This window comes from Monodelphis domestica, chromosome 2 (genome assembly GCF_027887165.1).
Source record: "Monodelphis domestica isolate mMonDom1 chromosome 2, mMonDom1.pri, whole genome shotgun sequence".
Classification (NCBI taxonomy): domain Eukaryota; kingdom Metazoa; phylum Chordata; class Mammalia; order Didelphimorphia; family Didelphidae; genus Monodelphis; species Monodelphis domestica.
Genome location: NC_077228.1, coordinates 394,290,334 through 394,311,715, shown reverse-complemented (window position 1 = coordinate 394,311,715; position 21,382 = coordinate 394,290,334). Strand labels below are relative to the sequence as shown.

At 34.0% G+C, this 21,382-nt stretch overlaps 1 protein-coding gene across 26 annotated transcripts in view; it reads left to right on the top strand.

Annotated features, from left to right (window-relative positions):
* Positions 1–485: 485 nt before the first annotated feature.
* The window catches only part of TRDN (triadin), a 547,971-nt gene continuing 527,074 nt past the window's right edge, over positions 486–21,382 (top strand). For 10 of the 26 annotated variants that reach the window (XM_056818713.1, XM_056818698.1, XM_056818711.1 and 7 more), the window contains exon 1: positions 488–1,038. In XM_056818713.1, the coding sequence (XP_056674691.1) occupies positions 1,017–1,038 (22 nt within the window). In that variant the 5' untranslated portion in view covers positions 488–1,016. Of the gene's footprint in view, positions 1,039–21,382 lie in introns of all 26 variants that reach the window. The other 16 variants (XM_056818706.1, XM_056818721.1, XM_056818719.1 and 13 more) reach the window with 3 other exon arrangements.

Genomic DNA, 21,382 nt, shown 5'->3' with positions numbered 1-21,382 from the left:
ATGACTGCCTGGGTGAAGTTTGAGAATTACAGTGAATATAACCCTCTCTTCACTTTCCCTCTGTCAGAATGGCACAAGAATTTAAAGTTTTTTTTGCAAAGCATTTTATTACATGAATCTACCAGTAGTCCAGTAATTTCAGAAGGTGTGGGATATTAGTAGAAGTAGTAGTATTTTTTTAGCGTTTAGCTGCCACTTACTCCCATGTGAAACTCTTCACCTGAAGAGGAAGCTACAGGTTTTTAGTAGCTGCGATGACAAATGTGATCTTACATAAATGAGTAGTCACCAAGGGGGAGCTGGTACAGACAGGGACTCAAATTGGAGAGAATTACCTAAGTCTGTCCTCCCCTTCGGCTCTGGTAGACAGCAGGGACCCTCCCCAGCCCAAATAAGGAAAGGAAGAATGTACTCAGCATTGAGTGCACTAAGAATAAACCTGAGCTCCTGTGGATAAGGTTACTCTCAACACATTTTGTTTTCTATGACACAGACCCCAAAGATCTGTAATTATCCCAGGATTGCTGTGGGGGTTTGCCTGCCTTTTTCTCGTTATTTTGCATGTGCGAGCCCATGTGCATTTGTTTGTGCCTGTGATCCTTCTCCTTCTCCGCGTTTGTTGTCCCCACTTTGGTCCTGGAGGGCTGGTGCGAGAGCTCTCACGCATGTGTGTTAAGTGGGGGGGGTCCGGCTGTGCCAAAAAAGAACTGCTGAAGAGTCCGAGGGAGGCGGGCAGGGCTATTTTTGTTCGAAGCTGATACTTTTTGCTTGGGTTGAAGTCGCTGCCTGGGAGAGGGCTCAGGTTATTTCCCGAGGGGGGGCAGAAGTGGGCAGAAGAGACCTAAAAGTTAAACGAAGTCCCAAGAAGCAGCTAGAACAGCGAAGAAAAAGCAGGGGCCCCCCACAAGTGAAAAGTACACCCTCGGGCTGGGCCAGCTCCAGTACCCCGAAGCTTTCTTCAATCTGCCATCTGAACGGCAACTTTCTGAAACTGATTAACACTCACCCCTGCCACCATGACTGAGATCACAGCAGAAGGTACTGTAACCATTTTCTAACCCAATGGTAGAGAAATCTCGACTATGACAGATGCACCGACTTAAAGTACAACAGATGGAAAGAGGCCCCTTCAGATGGGGGTACAGAGGGTGGTGCCTAGTGTCTGGGAGGGTCTGGGATGGTGGGTGGGAGTTGGAGCCTCTGGGGACTTTCTTGTAGGGGTGAGATGGGAAGGGTTCTATATGTCTTTCCTTTGTGTGGGGGAACTGGTAAGGGCTACCCAATGGGCTTCCAGGTTAACAAACTTGTTGCCCCCAACTTCTATAAATAGCTATAGATCTGTAATGTGAGAGCAGATGACTGTGTGAACTTTACATGACAGATAGGTGGAGTTTGTGTGCTAAACTTAAACCATTGGGCTTTATACTTAATCCATTAGAATATCTTGTTTTTAAACATAAACACACATATATCTACATACAGAAAAGTTAATATAATTACTTCCTCTTTTCTTATAGCCTGTCATATGTACATATGTTTATTTTCATTAAGACATATATGTAAGTATATACAAAAGTAGTCTTAGTTCAATTTTAAACATTAGTAGTTTAAAAGCATTAATAGTGTAAAAGTTTACTAAGATTTTTGCAATAAAGTCTACATATTCATGCAAACATGAAGATATTTTAATCTAAAATAGTCTTGATAAATTTGATATCCCTATGGAACATTCAGAGGCATATCCTTAGAGTAAAAGCAAAATTATTTTACTCAACCAAAAAAAGGCTATCACAGTTTCCAAAAATGCATTTTTGCTGCCTACTTGTATCTTTAACAATACATTTCTTTTTCTCAACGATAATGTTTTTGTTTCTGCAATAATTTCTCTTTTACAAAAATAAAAAAATGTTTTCTACTTCATTAGTCATTTTGAAAAGAAATATTAAGTTCATATTTGCCACATTTTATGGTTTGTTTGGGTCAAGAGTAGGTATGAAGGAGGCAGGATTTGAAATTATGACTTCACTCTCATAATTGAGAAATACTCTCCACCAATATAGATGGCGAGTTTCTCTGTAACTCAGAGGTTTAAATAATGTCCCCATGGTCCTACACCTCAGAAGGCATCAGAAGAGAACTTGAACATGTCTTTCTAACTCCAGAGCCAGACAGCCAGTCACAATGTCATGCCACTTATCTTATATTTAAAAAATCTTTTTTTTTTCTATGCAGTGAATAGGAGTAGATAATTTCTAAAACCCTTTCCTCTCTAAAGCAATGATCTATGATTCTTCACTGAGGAAAGAACTCCCCTCTATTCTTTAGAAAAATAAGTACACATTTAACATAGGTTCAAAGTGTAGAGCTAATTAATCTACAATTTGCTTCTGGCAATCAGAAGAAAATGAAACAGGTGGTACTTCCTGCTCAACATTTTCAAAATTGGAGTGTTGGCCAGAGGAGCTAGTGAAACAGGAGGTTTGTGGTCTTAGTTCTCTGTGAGGTTATTAGGCCAGGGTCAGATTTTCAGTTCCTTTCTTTTTCATTGCAAGCTTATAACTAGAGACCATCATGAGAATCCATAAAAATACTAGATTTCCAAAATGCTTTACCTTTGGGATTTAAAAGACACCAAGAGTTAGTTTTACTCAACTGAGAATTTAGAATTTGAGAGCTGAATGTAAGTGGATTTGTATTATTTTGTTTTCCCATTATTTTGGGCAATAACAATAAAGACTGACATATGGTACTTTAACATTTGCAAGACCCTTTACATATATCATTTCATCTAGCCTTGAAAGAAACATTTTATAGTGTTATATGCATTATTGTTCATATTTTAATATAAGAGGAAACTGAGTTTCAGAGATTTAGTAACTTCCAGTCATAAAACTAGCATGTATCTGAGGGGATGTTTGAACCCAAGTTTTCCTAACCTGAAGTCCAGAACTTTGGAAGTATTGAATAAATGCTAATTGACTGATAAACCATTCACATCTTATTTAATATTTTCTTAGAGGAGACTTTCCAGGATAACCACAACTTCAGCTCTGTGCATGGTATTTAGAGACATGTGATCCTAGTTCTTAACCTCTGAATAGTGTTGACCTTCAGCAGAATTATCATATCAAGTGGCTAAAATAAACCATTCCTTTCTTGTACTTGGAATAAGCCTACTGGATCTTTGAATTTGTTTAACGAAGTCTTCTGCAAATGAAGTCTTAGTTACATGCTAAATGTTAGTTCCCACTATTGCCCTAGTGTCATGTTTTAAGAGAACTGGGGACAATGTCCTTTATTTTTGTATATAGTAAATACATTAACCAAAATTTAGAATCTAATTTTTTAATATCCTTCAGCTAGAATTACCTATTGCCCATTCCCTGCCTATCCCAGCCTCACAGGATCTTAAAACTCTGCATCATTATTTCCAGCTTTTTCTCTCTCCTTTTATGTCTTTCATTTTCAGTGATAGTCAAATGCCATTCAGGCTGTCAGCTAAAGAGAGCTTGCCACTGTGGATAGGTGCTGGAGTTAATCCCTAAGGGTGTTCAAGGTGCCCTCTCCAACTATTGAGCTATGTATGTATGTATGTATGTATATCACACTTTCTTTGCCATTGCTGTTGGGCATATCTGCTTAACTTAGACAATAGATCACACTTTGCTGGGGCTAAACTATTTATCAGATGACCTTCCTCTTCATTTGTCACATGTCAAGGAAAAGGATTGTAGAATTTCATAGCTGGATTAGACCTCAAAGACAATAGTCTACCATGCCTATGCCCTAAACCAACATCTTTATTTCTGTAGGAGAAAACCCAATGCCCAGCAAGATTGATATTTACCCATAGTCACACATAGAGTTAGTCAGTTGTGGAAGACTGTCCAGACTTGTGCCACTGGCACCTCTGATATTGGAAACCATTTAACTGTGTATGTATCCCAAGGCTCTTTCCTACTCCCCTCTCTGTCTCTGTCTCTTTCTCCTCATATTCCATCTCAGATGATTTCCAGATTAATATGTCTAGCTAGCTTTTCTTTCTCTCCACATCATCAAATACCTAATGGACATTTTAAACTAGACATTCCATCAGCATCTCAAACTTGATATGTCATAAGAAACAAATACCGCCCCCCACCCATCATCATGGCCTTTCTGCCTAAACCCACTACACTTCTGAACTTCCTAAAATCAGCCAGGAGAACTACTGTTCTTCCAGTCACAAAATGTTTGCAGCCTTAAAGTCATCATTCATTTCCACACCTTCCATCACCAAAGATATGCAACCAGTGGCCAAGTTATGTAATTTCTAACCTCCTAGTATTTTTTCAGTTTATCTCTTTATATATACTTATGTGGCTAAAACATTAACTTACCCATTCATTGACCTATTGCAATAGTCTCCTAATTAGTTATCCTGACTCAAGTCTCCTCTCTCCAAATCATTCTCCATAAAGCTACCTAAGGGATATTCCTAAAGCATGAGTCTGATTATGACACTCATCTAATCAGTAAACTCCCGTTCTTCCTATTACCTCCAGGATCAAATACAAATTTCCATTAGATCCCCCTCAGTGTTTCCTATCCACTTTTCTAATTGTTCCCTTCTGATCTTCCTGCTGTTTATCATACATAGCATTTCATCTTCTTCATACCTTTGCATAAGTGTGCCTTTCATGCCTAGAATACTTTTCTCTTTTTCTATCCATCTCAGAATCTCTAGTTTTTCTTCAAAGATCAACTCAAGTTCCATTTCTTTCATGAGACCCACGCTTATACTTAGGTTTCCTCTCCCAAAATTTCCCTGCATATACTTATATATGTGAATATTAACTCCCTTGATAAAATGTAGACTCTTTTAGACAAGAACTGTTTCATTTTTGTCTTCAAACTACTAATACTTGGGATTTGTTTTACTAACAAAACTTAAGCAACTAATAGGAGGTTTGCAGGAACCTTCTTGAGAAGACTGGTCTATTACACCCTTGATTTAAATCTTCTTGATGTGATAATTCAAGACTAGATATCAAATTGTAGCAGGCTTCCAAAGAATCTGGGATTATTGGAAAACTATCTACTTTCTTCCTATGATTCTAACCCCATATTGATATGTACCCTGAAAATTAAAACTGTAACATACCAGTTTTGCTTCCATTTTTAGGACAACCACCAATTTTAATGACCTAATGAGAAACCCCATAAGCTAAACATTAAGAGCCATCTACTCTCATAAGTAGCTTTTAAGAAACTCTTACTAGGGGAGCTATGCTCCTCCTATATATTAGGTAAGCTGAGTACATATTCTCAATAGACTTAAAGTTAGTAGGGGAAAAGTGCACAAAAATTTAAAAAGTCGTCAAGTGAGACATAGAGGAAGTCAATGTTACTATCAAAGACAACATATAATATTTATATAAGAAAACTTTGTGTTACAGAATTGCTAAAAGAGAATGAATTTTGATGATAAAATGAAAGTTATTGAAAAGAACTTAAAATGACATAATTTTACTAGTATTCTCCCATTTATGTGATATTAATATTAGACTTAGAATGCTACACACTTAAATTGATGGCAACACAATTCAAAGATGCAAAGACCTGCAATAAATATTTTTGAAAATATATGTCCTTTTCTCTTTTTTAAAATCTCTTTAGGATACAGATATAATAGTAGTATTGTTGGATCATAGGGATGCACAGTTTTAGAGCCCTTAGGGAATAGTTTGAATTTGTTCTCCAGAATGATTGGATCATATCACAACTCCGCCAATAGGGCATTAGTGTCCTAATTTTCCTTCATATGCTCCAACATTTATCATTTTCCTTTTCTGGATATTGGCCAATCTGATAGGTGTCAGGTGATACCTCAGAATTGTTTTAATTTATGTTTCTCTAATCAAGAATGATTTAAAACATTTTAAAAGCATTTAAAGGCTATGCCTATCCATGGCTTTGATTTCTTCACCTGAAAACTACCTGTTCATATTCTTTGACCATTTATCAATTAGAGACTATTTTTATAATTTTATTTAATTATTTCTCTATTTGAGAAATGAGAACTTTATTTATAAAAGGAGAAAATTGAAGTCCAGACAACTTCATTGGCTTGCCAAGATCACATAGGTAATAGTTGACTGAAGTATGATTTGATCTCAGGTCCTCTTATTTCAAATTCAGGATTCTTTCCACTATAATATACTACCTCACAAATAAAATGAGACTTTGCATATAAAGTCAAGAAGTCTGAGTGGAAGAATACTAGCCAGGTTCTGAAGCCCTTTCATTATGATGATCAAAGGGCTTTAGTTAACATCAGCAATCATTTGCAGAATGCCATGGAATTCGTTTGATTAACTGAGAGAAGCTGGTGGTGCATAGTGTTAAGAAATGACACTATAGGGTAAGGAGAAGGTCAATACATCATTTTGATAGGGGAAATGGGAAAAAAGTTTAGTTTCTATGACATACAGTAGTGGATTATAGGATTTCCTTCCTGGGCTAAGTTTCATTGAAGGCAAATAAAGATAGAGAAGAGGTAAAAATAGCTTTAGGAAAAGGGGAATTTTTCTTTAATAGGATTTAACAGAAGGAGGGTAATATGTATCTGTAAAGGGGAAAAACAGGAGTAGATTGAAAGAAGAGAAGTAGGAAACATAGGAGTGGAGTGAGATTTATGTTTTGTTGATTTGGATTCCTGGAAAAATAGAAATATTAGCATGACTGGAAAGAGAAAGAACAAAATAGAGCATTTGGGGAATATGATCCTATAATATAAGAGGTAACAAATGTCAGGTGAGATAAGATAGCCTCACAGAGGATTTGGGATCTATAAGGTACACACACACAAACACATAGAGACATATGTATATGTATATATTTGTATCTATCTATCTATATTTATATATTTATGACATACACACAGAGGTAGTTTAGGTTAGGCGTTAATGATAAAAATAAAAATATCAAATACAGTGTTCTCCCTTACTGAGTGGTTATATATATGGGAATTTCCTAATAATTATAGCTCACCCAAAGTAGACTGGACTGCCTTGTGAGGTAATGAGTTGATCCTCTTTGGAGTTCTTTAAGAAAAGGATAGATGACAACTAGTTGAGGGATTTCTTTCTGGTATGGGTTATAGGAGATGGTCACAGGTCAATCACTCAACAAGCAACCATGTGCCAAGTATTATACTATGAAGGAAGGAAGGAAGAAAAGAAGAAAGAAAGGGAAGGAAGGCGGGGGGGGGGGGGGGAGGGAGAGAAGAAATCATTCTTGCCCTCAATGAACTTAAATTATAAATGCATTTAACTTTGAAATTTTGATTCTGTGAATAAAGTTCTTTTAATTCTAGGTCTTAGGTAGAAAATTGGAGATAGGTAAAAAAAAAAATTTTGTGACCTAAAAGATTAAAAACACTATTTACAAAGCTGCCCTGGTTGATGATTGATTTCATCACTTTTCTAATTGAGGAAGTAATCCATACCTAGTCCATGATGTATAATTCCTAGTGAATAAAAACAAAAATTACATTCAGCTCATTTTAAAATATATTTTGCAATGTAAGCCTGACTACATTCCACTGGGAAGCATCCTCTCTTGGTTTAAAAAATGTTTTGTAATATCCCCCCAAAACATTTGGTTCTATTTAAGCAAATGGCACAAAATGGAAAATGTTCATCTTATGAACATTTAAATGCTTCTTAATTTTTCTATTTATTTTCAGTAGTCATTATGATTTATGTCATGAAATAATTTAGAAATCCTGCTACTTTACAATGCAGGACTGAATTGAGGGTATCCAGCCATTATACTCAAGGCTTAAGCATCCTTGGAGACTTTAGGCCTCCAATGTTGTTTGCATTAATATTTAATAAGTTAACAATATTTAATAGCTGAGAAGTATAAAATAGTATAACCAAGCACTTTTAAAATCATTTCCATTGACCTTTAAGTTGAATATATCTATTTGAAAAGAGAAGGCATAATTTGCCAGTTTAGTTTGTAGCCTTACAAATCTATTTAGTTGGAGCTTAAAGGTGGCAGCAACCAATTACTGTTTTCCTAGAGCAAGAATTCTTCGGGGATACACTCATTGTATGAAACTATATATATATATATATATATATATACATATATATATATATATGCACTCTATATAGTAGTATATTTTAATAGAGTAAATTGGGAGAAAGCTCCATTAGATACTATGTTTTAAAGCAATTCAGCAATTTCTAGCTTGTTGAGTCCAGTCTCCATTTCTATCTTTAAAAACAATTCAAAACTGAAAGCCCAAAGCAGAGTGATCTAACAATGTCAACAGAGAGATATCAATCAAGACTTAAAAGAGCTACTCTCCTAGTTGCCTACTTGCTCTAGGAAATTGGATTAGCCTGGACACTACTGCACATGGTAGGATATAACCAGATACTTTCTTTTAGTGTGATGTGAACATATTTTCCCCCAAAGTGAGACTTATACAGAAATAGATGAACTTCTAAGGCCAAGAGGACTTTTAAAAGAGATTTTAAAAGAATATCCTCAGCACATATGTAAAGACCTGCTCCTCATGTGTGCACTCTATCCTTTCTCACTGAATATCTCTCTCTCTCTCTCTCTCTCTCTCTCTCTCTCTCTCTCTCTCTCTCTGTCTCTCTCTCTCTCTCTCTCTCTCTCTCTCTCTCTCTCTCTCTCTCTCTCTCTCTCTTCCCTCTCTCCCTTTCTCCCTCTCTCACTCCCCCTCTCCCTCCTATTCTTCAAACATCAAAAGCATCCCCATCTCCATGCATGAAGTAAAGTTGTCAAAGGCACAATGAATCTAAGACTTTGTGAGATCCTTTGGTATGTAAATGAGCTGGTTCCCCCTATAATTCAAAGAGGAGATTTAGATTGTACTTTCCTTTAAATATCAAAATCTCAACCCAGTTTAGGCTGTTTGTTTATAATTTGGCTTGCACAATTAGCCTGATATTGCAGTGAAGAATAGCATTCTGTAAAATATTATTTTTAGCGAATACTAATGTAGATTAATCATAGAATATCAAGTCCAACATGGAATTTAGAGATTATCCAGTAAGACATTTTACAAATGTAAATGAAAAAACAGTCCAGAGTTGCTGATTCTGACCTTTAAGGCTATTATTTGATTTAGCAGAGAGGACATGAGACCTAAGAAAATGACACACACTTCTATTCTTGGTCCTCTACTTACTCACTTTGCCATTCCACCTGTCCCTGATATAAGGTATCCATCTGTTAAAAGAAAACAACTCAGGTTTTTATTGGGTAATAATAATAGTTCTTTGAGAAGGGAAATATGCTTGGGTATAGTAATACCAGTAGACACAATTTATTTAAACATACAGGTTCCATTTCACAAGTGAAAAATATCTTCAAATGCCAAACAATTTATTAATCTCTGTTAAAGATGCTATACTAGGAAAAGAGGTAAAGATAAATAAGGCATTCTCCCTGTTTTCCAAGATATTACAATTTAGCAGGAATAATTTTATGAATAAAAATAAATATAAAGTACAAAGCAAATTATAATATCAGCACATAAGAGGGAGAATGAAATTCTATGAGATCAGAAAAAAGGAGAAATTCCTTCATAAATTTGGCATTTCTGGAGTAGAGATCAGGGAAAACTTCATTACTAGAGAATGATTTGATCTTCTGTATGGTGAGGAGAAGGATTCTGTAGAATGTGTAAAGTTTACATAGAGATAATGAAGTAAAGGTTTCATAGTTTAGATTAGCAAGAATGTAAAATATATGAGTAGAGCAGCATGAGAGTAGATTAGAAAAGCATACTGGAGCCAGACTATAGAAGTCTTTAAATGCCATCTAAAAATGTGGGTGTTTTTCAGTAAATAATAGGAGCCAATGAAAGTTTTGTATTCATGAGTTATTGAAATCAGACCAATAAAAGGAGATATTAATCTCATAGCAGCATACAAAAAATAATTTAAAGGCAGACAAATCCTGGTCAAGGTGACCTGTTAAGTTATTTTTTGTTCCATTTATATTTATTTTTCATATGTAACATAACAACATTTAACCTAATAGTAATATAATACATAAGATCTTTTATAACTATGTAAAATTATATTTCTATAGACAAGGCAAGGAGAATGACATCCTGAATGAGAATAGTGAAAATGATGTTAAAGAGGAGATAGAAATGAGAGAAATTATGTAAGTCTAATTTAAAGAATTTAGTAAAAAATTTAATTTAGTTATTTTTTAAGTGAACAATATAGAATGTATTGGAAACACAAAGATGGAACTGTTGTGGAAGTTTCCAATCTGATTTCCTTGTGCTCAAAGAGAAATCACACCTACTCTCATGTCTGAAAGTTTTGTGGTCAAAAATTAGTAGTCAGATCAAAAGGAAAAAAAAAATTCTCAGTGCATTGAGGACCGCTCCTTCAAATTTCTTAGTGTACAAAGAACTGCTTCCTGGTAGCTACTCTATTTCTTAATTGTGTAGATTAGTTTTTGGTTTTTAATCACTGTTTAAATTGGCTTGGATCATACAATCAATTAGTGGCTTTCTGAGTGAGAATGGAAATGACTGAAGAATGCAAATCCTGGGGTCATAGGAGTTGCTTAAGGTCAAGTTTGTCATTGTGGGAAATGCATTACTCAGTGACTGTTCTCATCATACTTCCCAGTATTGGTAGAAAATCTCTAAGACAGTGGATGATCCCTTTAAAATGGAATCATTCATATACATCCTGTTGTTGCAAACTAGGAAACTGAGGTTCCCCATTCACACATCCTTGAAGATTTTTTCCTTTGGTGCTCAGGTTACCTTAACTGGGAAAAAAATGTTTCTCTAGACTTCATAGTAGCAGTGTTCATTTTCTTTATCTTCAAAACAACATATAGTCTTTTCTCTTAAATATCTTGGGGAGGTGATAAAATAAACATCCAAATAATTCTCATATAAGTTAAAATTTAAGTGTCTGGTAAAGGTGAAAATAGAATGGTTAGATAAATTTGAGAAGCAAGACATCACTTAGAGCTTATAACTTAAGACCACTTAAAGGAGAGGGCAGGAGAAGGGAAAGGATCAGGGATGACTTTATAGAGGGAAATTGCAACTGAGTGGAGCCTTGAAAGAACTGAAGGATTTCAAGAGGCCATGGCAGTTAGAACTTTTTAGAATTTTAAATAAGTTAATATTGACATGTTTTTGTTTCTTTGTTACAAGTCATTTCTGTATATTATACCTTCCCACTACTTTCCCATGCAGATAAACTTTCCATTGTGACAATTGTAAAATAGCTGAGAAAAACCAACTTAACAAGCAGTTACTTTTGACAGTGTTTATTATGTTCTATTTCTCTAACAGTTTTCCATACCATTAGTTTGCTACTTATTCCATAAAAAAATAAAAAGGTAATGTACCCTCAGTGCATAATTGTTGAGGCATATTGTGTGTGTGTGGAAGTGGGTTTGAGAGAGTTTGAAGGGTTCCTTACTCCACTCTCTTAGCTCCCAGATGACCAGGTCCATTTTTTTAAATAAGTAAAAGTATGCATATTCTTTTCTTCAGTGAATTGCTAGATTGTATTCTGTACTATTGGAAAGATAAACCATCTCTTTTAGGGAAAAATAAAAGATACTGTATCATTCTTTGTTCTTGAAAAGTTCTCTACATGAAACCGTGATGACCCAAAGAGAAGCAATTTTAATAAGGAAAACATATCAAAAGTAATTGATATAAACACAAGGAATTTCATCAACCAACTGCTTTAGAAAAATATAAACAGAAGAAGGAAGAAAGGACCTACATGGAGGAACAAAAGTGACACTGATGCTTGTAAGAATATAATGCTAAAATTCAAAATAAACTAAGGATAGAGAGAAATACTGAGAACAACAAAAATATTCTTTTTCTGTCATATTGGAGGAAAAGAGGATGGTCAGATAAAGTATATGATTTCTATTAGATAGTTCAGAGGTAATGTAATAAAAAAGAAGGTAGAATGAAATACTTGTCCATATATTTTTTTCTCTTCCAAGGAGAAATATTTTTTGACTAAAAAGGACAAAATAAAAATAACCAATAGGGAATTGAAATCTAAGATAATGAGTGCAACTAGTTCAAGGCACCAAACCCAACTGAAAGACATCCAAGGTTACTGAAAGCACAGGTGGAAGTGATAATCAAGTCATTGCCACTGACATTTAAAGGTTATTGAGCATGCAAATCCAGAATAGAAAAGAGAAGGGAAAAGAATAAGAATATCTACTGTGCCTACTTTGAGTCATTCACTATAGTAATCCTTTTTAACAAATATTTGATCCTCCAAACAACTTATAGTTATTTTCTCTCTCTTAGAGCAAAGGAAACTGAAACACATAGAACTAAAGTAACTTGCCCAGCAAGTAAGTGTCTAAGGCCATATTTGAACCCAGGTCTATATTGACGATAGGCTTAAAACTTTGTCACAGTTGGTCAAATGTCTTGATTTCTGTAAAAGGTAAAACTATGATCTGATAACTATAGAACAATGAGCTTGCATGAAATCCCTGGAGGAAAATTTCTAGAATATTATTAGAAAATTATAGGTGGGGGACAGCTGGGTAGCTCAGTAGATTGAAAGCCAGGCCTACAGACAGGAGGTCCTACATTCAAATCTGGACTCAAGTACATCCTAGCTGTGTGACTCAGGGCAAGTCACTTAACCCCCATTGCTTAAGCCCTTACTGCTCTTCTGCCTTAGAACCAATACACAATATTGATTCTAAGATGGAAGGTAAGAGTCTGAAAAGAAAAGGAAAAAAAAAGAAAATTATTAGTGAATATTTGAAATATATGGTTGTGAATACAGAGAACCAAAATAAGTTTTGCCAAAATAAATTGTTCAATAATAACATCATATCTTTTTTGGACAGTATTCCTACATTGATGGAACAGAGTAAAATTTACATAAATTTTAGGAATACATTTTGCAAAGCCTATAAAGTTCTCATTTTGAGTAAGAAGGAGAAAATATTGGCTAAGTGAAAGTGCAGTTAGGTGGATTTAAAATGGGCTAAATAGCTAGACTAAAGAGTATACACTACTGGGTCCAGTAACTTCAACCAGTTTGCCTCTTCAACTATCACAAAAAATCTCCTAAAACTAGAGCTATCCAAAAATAGAAAAGGAGTTCCCAGGAGGCAATGGACTCTTCCCCACCAGCAATTTTCAGGGGAAGTTTTCAAGAAATTTTTCAGTTAAGTATTGACTAGATAACTTTTGGGATGCCTTCCAATTTGGGGATTCTGTGAAGTTGAATAAGTTTCTCCAGATGAACAATAAAAAACCAATGATAATAATTAATTTTATATGATATACTTTTTCTTCTTTTTTATTGTTTTATCTTTATTTTATTTTAATAACAAATTTCCACATAAGTTTTCATATATATACAAACTATATATAATGTATATATAACATAAGTTATATGATTCATTTATTTCCTCCTTCCCTTCAACCCTCCCCCCCTCCTGTAGCTGACAAGCAATTCAATCTGGGTTATATGTGTATTATCATGCTACACATATTTCCATATTATTCATTTTTGTAAGTGTATAATCTTGTAAAATCAAAACCCTAAATCATATCAGCAAATAAACAAGTGATAAATCTTATATTTTCATCTGCATTTATTCTCCAACAGTTCTTTCTCTAGATGTAGATAGCATTCTTTTTCATAACTCCCTCAAAATTGTTCTGGATCATTGTATTGCTGTTAGGGGCAAAATCCACAACATTTTAGTTACTGTGTATAATGTTCTCCTGGTTCTGCTTTTTTGACTCTTTGTCAATTCACATAGGTCTTTCCAGTTCTTTCTAAAACCATCTTGTTCTTCATTCCTTATAGCACAATAGTATTCCATCACCATAACACCACATCACCACCACAGTTTGGTCAGCCATTCCCCAGTGGAGGGGCATTTGTTTAGTTTCCAATTCTTTGCTATCACAAAGAGAACAGCTATAAATATTCTTGTACAAACAGGTCCTTTCCCGTTTTTTTTCATCTCTTTGAGATACAGACCTAGTAGAGGTATTGCTGGATCAAAAAGTATTCATTCATTTATAGCCCTTTGGGCATAATTCCAAAATGCCTTCCAAAATCAGTTCAAAACTTTACCAGAACTGCATTAGTGTCCCAATTTTGCCATATTACTTTCAACGTGTATTATTTTCCTTTACTATTATGACATACTTTTTTATGATTTTCACATATTTTTTTGTAATAGTCCTAAGAAATTGGTAGTAAAAAAAAGTTATATTACTACAGAAGAGGCATCTAGGGATTGCAGTGGTAAACTGACTTGGCCACATTTAGGTTATTAGTAAATATCTAGGCTGGAACTTGGGTTTCTATTTTATTAATCTAAATATAGTGTCGTGTCGGGATTTATTTCCTATAATGCCACCTCAGTTAAACAATTACCTCAACCTTTGTATATGATATAATGCCAATCACTGTCAGACAAATAACCTTGGTATTGGGGTCAGCTGGACTGTTGTTTTGGTTAGGGGTTCGATATTCTCATACTCATTGATTCATAGAAGAAAGTATATTAATCACCAAAGTTGATCACAAAATGATTAGATGGACTGGATATGGTGAAGTATGAAAATAAGAGTTGAGTTATAATACCTTCTCCAGTGACCTGAAGTATTTCTGGACTGCCTACAAAATTGAATTAAGACCTGTGGTCAAAGGATTAATATAGAAGAGGTTTCTGGGATATATAGTTACTAAAGGCAACATTGATCTGTGTGCGGCAAGAGTTGCTTTAAGAGCTACTAAAGGCTTCTGTTACCTTTTTAGCTAGAGCTGCACAGGTCTGCTTGATCATCTTGTCCTGACTTTGCATTTAAAATGGCACAGTTAGTCCCTAAGAATTCCTTTCCCCATCAGCTTGTTGGAGAACCCCTCATATGCAAAGTATTCAAAGGATTAACTGAAATAAAGATTTCTTTAATAATAATAGCTAGCATTAGTATAGCACTTAAAAGTTTGTAAAATGCTTTATAAATAGCATCTTCTTTGATCTTTAGGACAATTCCAGGAAATAGGTGATATTATCCCCCTTACAATGAGGAAACTGTGGCAAACTGAAGTAGCAAGTATTTGAAATCTGTTTTGAAATTCAAGTCTTTTTGACCCCAGGTCTATTATTCAATCTTGATAGAGTGTAACTCCCTCTTATGTAAAGTTGCTTTTCCCTTAAGCTCATTATTATCAAAGAAACCTTTCTTTTAACTAGTTTTCTGTTTATACAACCATATTTTTAATTTCTTATAGAAAGAAATAGACTATTAATTGCATACAGGACACTGGGATGTAGAGGGGATAGATGGGACAATATCCCCTTAAGAAAAATCAGTGAAAAATGATAGCTTATTTACTATGTCCTTAAACTAATGAGCTGAGAAGTGACAGCATAATTTGAGTAGAGGCACAGGTGGGAACAGCACTTGTGGGTAATCTGAAGGGTAGTACTTTTGAAAAATTGACTCATCTAATTTTACAGAAGCTAAAACACAAATCTGAGAAGAGATTGGATTTTTTTTTTTGACCAGCATGGGAGTTACCCTGTAATATGACATGGCAATTTTTACATGTCTACTCATTCCTCTAACAAAATTCTCTTCATCCTCATAAAAGTTCTGCATAAAAAGTGTGTGAAAAGAGCATATGGGCCTTCTTAAGAGTTAATTTTTGTATAATAACCCTGTTAAGATCAAATGGGGACATAGGACATATTTATCACTAATAATAATGACAATTAATAAAAAAATAATAGCTTCCATTTACATAGTACTTCTAGGCTTATGTAAATCATGCCATTTAAGGTCAAATGAAGAACTGAGGTATCTATTTAGCTAATGCCAGCCCTAAAGATTCTCACACAATATCACATTCTAGAGCACTTAGATATAGTCTGTACTGCATATGGATTGGAGAAATTACATGGCATAGTAGACAGAAAGCCAGCTTCAAAATCATTACGAACTAGGTTCAGGTCTGGCCTCAGACATAGAATTGTTGTGAGACAGTGGCAAGTTACTTAACATTTCTGTTCTGTAGAGAAATCTCAAGGACAATAAGTTGGAAAGACAAGAGTCTCTGCTGATAGAGGGAGTTCCCTTCAGGGAAGTTCCCTTTATTGAGGAAATCATGGACCCAGTTTATGAGAGTATTTTGTTTTACGTATATGTGCTCTATTTATAATATATTTGCTTCATTTGTATGTAATAACATACCACTTCCATGCTCTATTACTTGAGAGTAGAAACTTTACCCTCTGTTCATTTTGATTTCAGCACTAATGTTGAGTAGTACCTTGCACATAGCAGATACCCAATAAATCCTTATTACTACATAAAGCAAGAGGCAGGAAGATATATTTGCTACTCATTATTATGTAAACATAATTACTTAAATAATCTACATCATGTGGCTATATAGAAAGATTTTGCTTACACTCGCAATCATCAATTACTACTTCTCTAGTATCTCTCCACCCCTCCTCTCTCTCCTCTCTCTGGCCCAAAAGTACTGTTCCTCACATTTTTTTTATTTTTAATGCATCAGATTTGCTCATGCAAAACATTTAAAAATTTATCCCATAAAATTTTCTTTATCCCTTGTTTAGTCATTGTCTTTCCTTCTCAATATATCTGAAAATAATTTTCTTCTTTGCTCTTCTATACTTTTTAACTATGTGATATTTTTAACAGTCAGCATTTAGATATCACTAAGATTTGCAAAGTACTATACAAGCATAAGCTCATTTGATCCTCATAGTAACCATGGGAGGTGGTTGTCATTAGTATCCCTATTTTACAGATGAAGAAGCTGAGACATAGTGAGCTTAAGTGACTTGTCCATGATCATCTAGATTCATGTTGCTATTTGGAGCTTGGGTTGGTATATGGTATAAACTTTTGGTCTAAACTTAAACATTGACAAAAAGATGTCTTGTTTTCCTGGTAGTTTTTCTCAAATAGTGACTCCTTGCCCTCATTGCAACATTTGCTGGTTTTATCAGTCACTATGTTGATCTGTTTTTTGGCTCCAGAGTGTTACATACCTAAATTGTTCTGCTGATGATTCTTTTTACTTTTAATTAGTGCTAAATCATTTTAAAGACTACTGCTTTGTAATACAATTTGACGCCTTATAGACCCTCTTCTTTCCCACTTTTGTTCTCTATTAACATTTAGACACTTGACCTTTTATTCCTCATATGCATTTTATTATTGTTTTCTAGCTCTATAAGTTGTTCTTTCAGAAATTTAATTGGTGTAGCACTGAATAATGTGCCCAATCCTGCCTTGACCTACCTATCTATGACCACTTAAAGTTTCTCTAGTTATTTTAATTTTACTTTATTTCTGTTTTATATGGTTATTATTTATTTTTATTTATTATATATATATTCTGTCTTTATTTATAATTTATATTATGTAGTTACATTCTGTCTTTAAAGTTAGATTCATATAATCCCTCCCAATGTTATTTCTACATTTCACATTTCTATATTAATTACAGCATTAAAAAGTCCTGTCCACAACAGGTAGAGTGGGCAGTACAAATATCATTACCTACATTTTGTACATGAATACACTGGAACTCATTTCTCTAATATCACAAGGTTGGTAAGTGGATCTGAACTCATGATTTCAGTCAAACTCTCTTTTCTCTGTATTAACATTTCTTACTTACAGAATACTAACATACTTTTCCAATAATAGCACTCATTAAATAGTATTTAGCAATCATTTATGAAATTTGTCAAAAGGACAAAATACTATCCCTAAGACCTAGCACAAATTCAGTGTTTAGATGGAAACGTCTAACTATAAATATCTATCTGTATGTTGTGTGACACTTGCATGTTGCAAGAATTTTTTGCTTTTTTCATGCTTTTGCTTTCTTCCTTTCTCTGACCTAAACCTCTGCTCCTAATGAGACAAGGTGAACTAAATAAAATCCTTATCACAACAAAATGTGGAGTCTATCTTTGTGAAACTTAAAGTCTTGGTAGAGAGGAGAAATTCTTTAATGAAGCAATAATATGAAGATTTTTGGTCTGTATCTCCCATAGGCATCAGACCTATCTGTTCAATTTAACAAACATTGTGACATGGTACTACTACCTGATTAAATATCCCAAAATAACTAGTTTTATACATATTATTTCCTTGCTCATACTTCAATCAATCAGCATTTATTAAACATATAACATGTGACTTTTGGTATACAAAGACAAAAATGAAACCATGTTTTCTCTCAAGGAAATTACATTCTTTTGGAAGAAGATGTGTTCATATATGAAAATATATATAAACTAAATATGAGGTAATTTTTAGAGGAAGATAGAACTCAAGATGAATTTCCTTGAAAATTGGGTATTAAAAGAATAAGTGGAATAGCTTTTCCTAATGAATAGAGTCATAATTTCTGGTCTTCACCTTTGTGCATTCTCCTCTCCCCACCCTTTCTTTTGATTCAGCCATGACTAAATCTTTGTGATCCCATTTGGAGTTTTCTTGGCTAGCATTTTTCCATTTCCTTCTTCAAATGTGACAAATAAGATTCAGTGATTTGCTCAGGTCACGGAGCTAATGTCCAAAGCCAGATTTGAACTCACGGAGATGAGTCCTTCTGACTCCAGGCATGTGCCACTTAGCTATCCCATTCTGACCCTTACCTTTCTTCAATTTTCCTCCCATACTTCCTTAATATAGAGTTTGCCAAAATCGTCTGCATATTGTTTTGCATATAATATATGATTAATGAATGGTTGCTGATGCTAATAATGAGTGGGGACACAAAGAAAATTAATCTGACTTTAATAACTTACCAATCATATAGAAAAAGCAAAAATAAAATGGATAATTTAAAATATACATATATTAGAATCATATTGAAAACATAATTAGTATTCTAGCAAATAGGTACCACTTTTTTTGCCTTCAGTCAGGGAGCACATGGTGAAATATATGTGATAACTTCCTTAAAATTGTGTCATTTAGGAGATTTACAAAACACTTTTTTTACAACAATCCTTGGGTAAGAAAATAGAGTATCAAAAGTGAAGATTTTCCATGGTCACAAAGCTAGTAAGTGCTATCCTATTACTATTATTTCCAAAGTTTTATTTTTGTAATTTTAATTTATTTTTTAGAGTTTATCAAATAGGAGAGTGGCATGGTCAGACCTATACTTTAGGAAGATTACTTTGATAGCAAAATGGAAGGTGGAATAGAATGGGGAACCAATCAGGATAAATAATGAAACAACCCAGATGTATTCAAATTTGCTCTTTTTGGTGTGGCAAAAAAAAAATGGAAAGGGAACAAATCCTCGTTAATTGGGGGAATAACTGAGTGTATTATAGTATATAATTATAATATTATTGTGCTATAAGATGACAAGTAGGAAGAGCTCAAAAAAACCTGGACTTACATGAACTGATGCAGAGTGAAGAGAACATTATACAGTCACAGCAATATGTATGGTGAACAACATGAATGACAGCTATTCTGAGTAATACAATGATCTAAAACAATCCCAAAGAGCTTGTGATAAAAAAGAGCCATCTTCTTCTAGAGAAAGAATTGATGGAGTGTGAATCTAGACAAAAGCAAACATTTTTTACTTAAATTTTTTAAAATTTCCTTCCACTAAAGAATTAATATGGAAGTATTTTACATGATTGCACATGTAAAATCTTTGTCAGATTGCTTGCCATCTCATCAAGAGGATTTCCATTTCCTTTAGAATGTGTAATATTCAATTTCTTTAGGACAGGGATTCTTTTTTTATTTTTATTTTGAACATGAACATTAAATAGAATAGACATCTCATACACATAATACATATATCTATATATAGAGATATATGTATATTCATGTATAGAATTGCATGTGAAACTGACTTGTTTTTCTTTTTTGTTTGTTTTTTATTTTTGTTTTTTAAAATATTTTTTTCCATGTTTACATGATTCATTTTCTTTCCCTCCCCTCTTCCCTTCCCCTCCTGGAGCCAATAAGTCTTTCCACTGGATTCTACAAATGTTATCACTTATATATATTTCCATATTTTTCATTTTTGCAATAAAGCAATCTTTTAGAACCAAAACTCTAAATCATGTACCTATATAAAAATTTTTGTCATATGTTTTTGTTCTGTGTTTCTACTCCCACCATTTTTTTTCTCTTGAAGTGGATAGCATCCTTTCTCTTAAGTCCCTTGGGATCGTCTTGTATTAGCAAAGTTCATTATGTTGGTTTGTTCCACAATAATTTACTTTCTGTATATAATGTTCTCTTGATTCTGCTCATTTCACTCTGCATCATTTCCTGGAGGTTCTACAGTTCACACAGAAATCCTCCAGTTCATCATTATTTATAACAGAGTAGCATTCCATCACCATCATATACCACAATTTATTCAGCCATTCCCCAATCCCCGCAATGAGGTAGACCACCTCATTTTCCAATTTTTTGCTACCACAAAGAGCAAGACTATAAATATTTTTGTACAAACATTTTTCATTATTGTCTCTTTAGGGTACAAACCTAGTAGTGGTATTGCTGGATCAAAGGGCAGACATTCTTTTAAACCCTTTGGACATAATTCCAAATTGCCTTCCAGAATGGTTGGATCATTTCACAGCTCCACCAGCAATGAATTAGTGTCCCAATTTTGCCACATCCCCTCCAAAATTTACTATTTTCCTTTACTGTAATATTGGCCAATCTACTAGGTGTGAGGTGGTACCTCAGTGTTATTTTGATTTGCATTTCTCTAATCAGGAGGAATTTAGAGCATGTTTTCATGTGATTATTGATTGTTTTGATTTCTTCATTTAAAAACTACCTATTCATGTCCCTTGACCCATTTGTCAATTGGGGAATGGATTGATTTCTACTACATTTGACTTAGTTCTTTATGAATTTGAGAAATTAGACCTTTGTTGGAGGTTTTTGTTATAAAAAGATTTTCCCCACTTTGTTGCTTCTCTTCTAATTTTGGTTGCATTGGTTTTATTTGTACAGAAACTTTTAAAATTTAATATAATAAAAATTATTCATTTTATATTTTGTAATGTTCTCTATTTCTTGCTTGGTTTTAAATTCTTTCCTTTTCCATAGATCTGACAGATATACTATAGAACAAGGATTCTTAATCTTCCTAGTTCTCACAACCTAACAAACTATGAACGTTTTCTGCTGGATCTTAACCAATGAATAGAAAGCTATCACTACTACAATTAAAAGAAGTCAATCAGGTCAGAGATTAATTTCATGTATTCATCAGTCATATCAGCTTTGTCTAAGGTAAAT